Genomic DNA, 7823 nt, shown 5'->3' on the forward strand with positions numbered 1-7823 from the left:
CATTTGCCTTCAGTCAGAAAACTTCAACCTAAACAGAACAAATAACCACTTCACCTCTGTTGATTGTTCATTTAACAGTCAGTAGACCCCTTTCACCCCAACCAAATTCATTTGACATAAAAGTTTCAAACATAGTGTAAACATTGTTATATTTGATTGCAAAATTTCATGTTAAGCTTCCACTGGAATAGGCATCCCTTTAAATACATCAGTCAGGCAGCTCAGTGGTGGGGATAGAATACCTGAGAAGTAGAAAACTAGAGTTAGATGAAAATAAAGTTTAAAACGAACAGCTTTTTCAACATGTACAATACTGTTACCCTAAATGTATTTTAACACAGAAAGGTAACCAAATAAAAGAAAAAAAACAATAGTGTTTTAATGTTTTGCAGAGTGAGGCCAAACTATTAATGGCTGATCAGTGATCAGCCCAGAAAAGACCGCTCCCATCAGGACATTAATGCATCATCATCTGATAAAAAGGTGAATATTCCCTATAAGAGCAAAAGTAGATCCAAACCATGCCAGCAAAATGCCCCCGACAGCTTAACAAAGCCACCAGATCTCCTCACTACAGGGGTCAGACATACAGGGCTGTACTATTCTCTTGGTCGAGGCTAAACATGCAATATGAAGGATGACTCATCTGATCATATCACTTTTCCACATCCCCGTGGACCAAATGTGCATTGTGATGAGGGGTTTATTCACCTGCAATCCTATAATATACCGCTCTGTGTGATTGTCGACGGACAGTTCTTGCTGATATAGTCTCATCATTACGTCCTTTCACTGACATTCACAGTCGGCTGTGGAAGAGTTACTCTCATTTTTCTTTACGTATCACACTAATGCACGAGCACCAAGGTCATCAAATGTGTCAAACGCCAATTTCCAGCCTTAATTACTCACGTCACGGTCTTTCCTATAGATCTAAACACAGACATCACTGTAGTCACTGAGACAACAGCCAGCTGAGCAGTCTGTGAGTGGCGCTCCCACCAACACCCTCTTTCAGTCCCTTTGATCTGTTCCTCTTACCATCTTGATACAAAAATCAGAACCAACTGTGCTCTTTATACAAGTATGAAATATATTTAATATTACCTTTATCTTAGTGTGTCTAGTAAAGGCCTCCTCTGCCAGGTTTGAACTGAAGGACTCTTTGCTTTGACAATCAGAGCTGAGGCCATCGATAAGACTTGCAGTGCCTGCTGATGTGGTATTGTACCCACTGTCCACCTGAACACACCCACAAAAAAGTCCATTAGAAATATTTAGTCGTGCAATGTGCAATAATCAACAAGAAATACTCATTTATACAGTAGGATACTGAGTGACACAGCTCTCACACACACACCTGCATGCTGGAATCGTAGGGTATGCTGCTTCCCTCCGCCAGAATAGACACAAACATATGACAGCTTTCTGTTACCGACACGTTGCCCATACGAGAGCTGGTCAGTTGTTCTGAAAGACCTTCAGCTTCCTCCTCTTCCTCCTCTTCATCCTCCATCCCCGTCTCCTTGTCCTCCTCCATTTTCACAGGTTCCGTAGGATCCAGACCAACGCTCTCAGTGTTAGAGAGGTGAGAGTCCTGGGTTAGGGGTGACGATGGATCTAGGTCCATAGAAGGGAGAGAAGGGGAGGAGGAGGGGAGTAGGTCCTCGGCCTCCTGATGGTCTTGGAGCTTAGGGTTGAGGATGGGGGAGATGAGGGGAGGGGAGGCCCAGTAGCGGACTCTGGGCCTGGGCTTGGGTCTGGCGTTGTGATGGGGCTCACTGTGGCAATGGTGCTGGTGTGGGGAGCAGCAACGGATGGGAGAGCAACCCTCGACGAATGGGCTCTCGTTGCAGGAAGGGACATCTACCTCAAGGGGAGTACCGCGTGGAGTCAAATTGTTCAGCTGCTTCCTCTCAGCTGAAGAAAGAACACAGATTCATTCATTCATTATTTCATGAGATCACCACAGTGTCTTTGTAAGATTTTAGTTAAAGGGATAGTTTAACATTTTGGAAAATTGGCCCATTGCAATAATCCCTATATTCATAGCAGTAGGTTTGTTACCTTTAATTGTCGGTGCAAGCTGTTTTTAGAACGGCGGAGCAGAGCCGCGAGCTGCTCAGAGCTACACTACGGAGGCTAGTGGGATTTCTTGGTTTCCCTCATCAAACACACAATCCAAAAACTCCAAAACGCTCTTGTGGACAAGTTGTGACCTGCACATTCACCACGCTATGAAATAATAACGGAAGCGGTTTTGCAACCCATTTACCTCGAAAACAACTCGTAACGTTATTATCTGGGCCAATTTGCCAAAATGTTGAACTATCCCTTTAAGTTAAATTCGGCTTTAATTTTGATGGTATACATTTTCGTCTGAGCTTCAAAACTAAAACCTCACCTGAGCCGATGGGTGTGTGTGCTGTATGTGCAACAACAGGTGAAATTGTGGGAGAGACGAGGCCTGCAGGAGACGACCTATCAGGGAACATAGGGCTGCTGATGCTACCGAGGCTGCAGTCCCGGAAGCAGCCGTGCTGGATGGGGCTCGACGAGAACTGACCCTGTAGTTAAGACAATGTAGATAGATTTTTATTCAAGTGTCTCAATTAATGTAATAGTTTTAGCTCAATGGGACAGTGTCCAAAAAAATGGTCAAGTGTGCAGTAAAATGCACATGCCAAGATGGCAAAACAATCATATGATATTTAATATAATTTTGATCACAGTTGTCAACTCACCGTGGACGGAGTCGGCGCCAACACACCACGGGGTAAAGGAGAAGAAAATATAGATGATAACGCTTCTCCATCTGAACCTTCAAGCCGTCCAACAGCCTCCTCTCCCGGGGTTAGAGAAGACCTGATGTGGCTTCTCTCGGGGCTTGGTGGGCTGGAGCTGTCTGAGCCGCTGTAGCTGCCCTGACCATCCAGGAAGAGTTTCCGTCTCAAGGAGGAAGAACTGAGACTCTCCTGCATAGCATCACACGCTTCCTCATTGCGGTAATATTCGCCTGATGAGAAGGTAGAAACAAACACACAAACAAACGTCAGTTGATGACTACTCTGCCACACTCTCATTTGATTGTGCTGGCATTTATTCGAGGCTTACCTAGGACTTTCTCCAAATCGAAAGCCAAAGGCAATGAAAGAGTTGTCTGACAAGCAACTGTGCAACAAACACAATAAAAAGAGATTAAAAACAAGTTATAAAACAGCACAGGAAAGACAAATGGGGGTACTGGATGTACCCTCTCAAAGACCACACCAACCTGAGATTTTTTCTGGCTCTTCTGTAATCTTTGTAGACATTGAACCTACAAATACAAACAAACATTAAAAAAAATGTAAAGAAACAGAACACAACATGAAACCTCAAGGCAAATATCAGGAGTGAAAAGGTAATATAAGATACTTACTTTTCTTACAGATCTGAGGGGCTTTACGAGTGTTTGATGCTGCCCAGGGAGACGGCACAATGGCTCCTTTGGTAAAAAACTTTAATGGGAGACACATGATACATGATACAATTACAAAATGAATCAATAAATCTCATAAAGGGTTCTCTATCACTATAAAATGTAATTGATTTAATTACCTGCTCAATAGCAAGCTGACGTTTTTCTTCAATATCAGAATCTGTCCTAGATGTTTCAAAGAGAAAAAAAGTTGTGTTACTTAAATTTTCTGTCATCTTTGATTTGTTCTCCAGATTTAAAGCACACGGATGGACTTGATTAATAAAAGCAACAGTATCACTTTGCTTTTACCCCCCTCAAGGAAACTCAGGGTTGTCATGCTGCCATGCTTTTCACATTCAATTGTATGTGAATTACATGTATTGTTGATGTTTTAAAGTGAAAAGAAGTACTACAACTCCTGCTGCAAATTTAAATGTGAATGCACGATAACATTTACTGTCTGTGCTGCAGGAACTGCTTTTACCACTTCTTCTTTCACCTGATGTGTGACCATGAGTAATGGCCTTCTTGCCATCTGTGTTCACAATCCTTACATGTCCATATTATAATCTACTATGTTGCTCCATTCGGGTGCACACAACATAATATGCTCATCTGTCTATGGTGGAAGAGAAGACCCCTCTTCTGTTTCACTTCCTGATGATTCTTCCGTTTTTTCTGATTTAAGGATGTTTCTGGAAAACTAATCAGATTTGAAAGAGTACACAGAGGGTGTTGTATGCTGCAGAAATTATAAAGCCCCATGAGGCATATTTGTGAGTTGTAATACTTGACAACATGTGACTTGACTTCCTCTTTAAAAAAAATTTTTTTTAAAAACTCACTAAAACATGTACCTTGGGGTGTTTTGCATACAAGTGTATCTAGCTTGACTTTTTGTATTTCATTACATACCTTGTCTGGCTGAGGTAAAATGACTGTAGCTGGATCTCCTCTGGGTCTATGTGCACTGGAAGAAGACTGGCCATTTCATCAATGGACCAGTTAAACTTGGGTGGAGTCTAGAAGAAACACACACATGATTAAGTGAATAAAAGACAATATATCCTTATAGGTTTGTGGACATAACACGGTTTTTAGACATTTGCACTTCTGAAACTAATGTGTGTTTGTGTCACACAGCAATAAGTGTGTAGGGGGGGAACAGTGTGAGTGCTGTGTTTACTTGAAACTTACAGCTTTACAGCACTTGGATTTGAAGACAGATGGACTTGGTACCAGTGGTTCACGGAGGTGGTGGTAGTCATTAGGGCTTTCAAAGGGGTTTCTAATGGAGGGTCTCCCTGGAGTCTCTGGGGTGATCTGTAGCTCAACATGGTCCCCCATCTTAGCTGACAACGAATGAAAGCAAATTTCAGGGAAAAAAAAGTGGCACAGCATGATAACATTACTCAAACAGGAGCTTGTCTTTCGTTAGTTTGGCATGGTCATCGCTGTTTTTGGAGCGTTAGGTTCTGTAGCTATTGTAAAAAGGAAGCGTTACGAAGAAAAACGTTACGTTAAATACATTTTTTTCCTAAAAATGGGACGCACATTTAAACATTAACTACATATATTTAATTGTTGGTACTTACAACTGTTAATGATCCAGGGTTGTGGACATACAGCTTAAAAAACAACCTTCATAGAGGAGTCATCAAACAACCAGCTGCGGTGGAGGTTCAAACGTTTATTTCAATTTCGCCCACAGCTCCCGCTGACCAATAGAAACGCCGCGGGAAGTTCCAGGGAACCAATGGGAACACGAATCCTATCCGTGTCGTCACTTCCTGTGTCAGATTCGCCAGTGAGCTAACACGGCTAGGTGGCTAACTAGCTGCTAATGTCGTTAATTTATTATTTCTTCTATTTTTAGATATTACATGAAATGAATACGGATGCTTTAAAGTCTATCTGAACCCTGTGTAATAAGTTTCCGCTACAGTATCGAGCTAGAGACGTATTCAAGCTGATTTGTTAGCCACCTGCTACTAAGCATTGGCTAACTATATTCATACAACACCATGGCAAGTGCAGCAAATGCAAACCTAAATGCAGTCCGGGAGACAATGGATGGTAAATATACGTTTTTGTTCGATATATTTGTAATATAACTTGAAATGCAATTGCAAATAAACGTGTTTTAATAAATACTAAGGCTGTCGTTTGCTAACAAATTCTGTGGGAGGTGCAGTAGTGAGTGAGTTGTAAGTTTCTTTCAACTTGAACATCTAAATAGCTTTACAATGTCCCTTCTTCCTCCCACAGTGCTGCTGGAGATCTCCAGGTTGCTGAATACTGGTTTGGACATGGAGTCTCTGTCCATATGTGTGAGACTGTGTGAGCAGGGCATCAACCCAGAAGCCTTGTCTGCTGTCATCAAAGAACTTCGTAAAGCTTCCGAGTCCCTCAAGGTTGGTACCCTTACAGTAGCCTAACCCTAATATCACCAATTAGGGAAATGTATTTGCTCCTGTCCTTAGCACCATTTCACATGATTGAGATGTGAGCTACTGAGGAAACATCTCGACTCAAAACCGTGTCTTGAATTAATCTATTTTGTCCTGGCAGCAATTACATATAGGATTTTTTTTTCTTTTTTTTTATTAAAAAAAACTGCAACTCAACACATTAGAGCAGCCACTGCTTGCTTTTTCTAAAAATACTGACAGAATCACAAAATACAGGTGTTACAGAGAAAACACAAATGGAAAAATAAATCCCAAAGGAAATGGATAAAGTAAGAAGAATGAATATCATGATTAACAATAAGAATAAAAAAAATATACAATTGCAGTTAAATTGCAAGGTGAGCAATGCATGGATAATGTGGCCATTATTGTAAACGTATATTGCAAAAGTGTAAGAACAAGTTGTGATCACAGACTGTACAAAATGTAAAACATACACAATGTAAGCCCCTAATATTTATTTCAGTGCATTTTTTTTTGTTGCTTTAAACACCAGGCATCTTTTCTCCTATTTATTTTACCTAAAATTTTACTAACAGATTTCAGAAACACTGTAATGATCTAATATTAATATTGAGTCATGATGCCGCATCAACACGGTGTACCACTATATTTTCTCTTTCAGGCTTCTGAAAACTGTGCAAACTGAAGATGACAAGATCACATCAATGTGGGACTTTTAATGGGATTGTGCCCTGTTCCAGGGTCTGTACTCTCCAGCCAATCAGATGTGAGTTTGCGTTGGCAGTCTGTCCTCTGCACGTCTTCAGTGACTAACGTCCAACTCTGTGCTTTGACTTGTGTCTGAGTTTTTGTGTTGAAGTGTCAGCCTTAGCGCTGTTCCTTTACACAAGACTCCTCCTGACATGATGGCACGCTCAGCCTTTCTGCCCCAAATTTAGCCTTGCGCCAAGTTTCCCCTACCACCATTTGTGAAGTCTAAGTTCAGAGTGACTCTCACCCTGCCTTAATTTGTTTTTTTACGTCTGTAATTTGTTAGTTTTTTTTTGTTTTTTCATTTTATTTTGTGTAAATATAAAGCATTTTCCAACTTAATTCTCTTGCCATTTCTGTTCTTCATGTAACCTGACATCTAAATTAAAATGTTGCGGTCCGTGGCCACCAGGTGGTGTTGTGTCATCCTTATTCCAATCTGGGGTATACCGGTAGGTATTCTTTGGGTGAATCTGTGCAAGTTTCCTATCATGAGTTTACCTGATACTGTTGTTTGAAAATCAATTTAATACAGTAATGCTGTCAGATTCTTCTTCTTAGTCACATTTTCTATTTGGATTGTCCCTTTTTTTTCTTGTCTTGAGCTCCTTTAGAACAGAATGCATCAAAAACGCTTTTTCTTATTGATATTCTTACCTCTTGTTATTAGACGCTGCTGACCTTTCTGAAACAGTTCACAAAGGAAATGTTATTTTCTGTCACACTAGGTGAAAGAGGCAAATATATTGCTAGATCGTTGCACAATACAATACAAAAACCAACCCGGCAGGAGTGATCACATCCAGCTGACATAGTTTTCAAAAGACATGAACAAGGGTCATTCATTTACAGCAGGATGTCCTGAAATCTTGGCCTCCATATAACTGTACTCTATCCACAAAAAAAGTATTTGATTTATATATTGCAAACTTGACAAAAAGAAAACATGTTTTTGAGCAACCAGAGATTAGGGCTCTATATCATGTATCTAACCACACGGAGCATTGTTTTGTTTCTCCACTGTCTGTAAAATGGCTCTATTCATCTTCTAGACGAGGGAAAATGCTGAGAGCACAGAACATTCCTCCACAGGCCAATATAAAGGCTAGAAGCGACCTCTCATCCGCACAGTTTTGTATTATGTGTGTGTGTGCGCGCGTGTCCCTGTATGTGTG

General features: G+C 40.9%; 2 protein-coding genes across 2 annotated transcripts; one reads left to right on the forward strand and one right to left on the reverse strand.

Moving 5' to 3' along the window:
- Positions 1–221: 221 nt before the first annotated feature.
- Positions 222–5144, reverse strand: bora (bora aurora kinase A activator; the record flags this gene model as incomplete). Its single annotated transcript, XM_083988254.1, has 12 exons — positions 5059–5144; positions 4661–4810; positions 4379–4485; positions 3601–3646; positions 3431–3500; positions 3275–3319; positions 3115–3171; positions 2745–3016; positions 2405–2567; positions 1361–1920; positions 1108–1242; positions 222–242 (listed from the first exon to the last, which is right to left on the reverse strand). The coding sequence occupies exons 2-12, from the start codon at positions 4808–4810 to the stop codon at positions 222–224; spliced, it is 1626 nt and encodes a 541-aa protein (XP_083844380.1). The 5' UTR covers positions 5059–5144.
- Positions 5145–5254: 110 nt separating this feature from the next.
- Positions 5255–7001, forward strand: mzt1 (mitotic spindle organizing protein 1). Its single transcript, XM_083988256.1, has 3 exons — positions 5255–5539; positions 5732–5877; positions 6560–7001. Exons 1-3 carry the CDS (start codon positions 5488–5490, stop codon positions 6581–6583), a joined length of 222 nt encoding a protein of 73 aa, XP_083844382.1. The 5' UTR covers positions 5255–5487; the 3' UTR covers positions 6584–7001.
- Positions 7002–7823: the final 822 nt, after the last annotated feature.

This window comes from Trachurus trachurus, assembly GCF_905171665.1.
Source record: "Trachurus trachurus genome assembly, chromosome: 15".
Classification (NCBI taxonomy): Eukaryota; Metazoa; Chordata; class Actinopteri; order Carangiformes; family Carangidae; genus Trachurus; species Trachurus trachurus.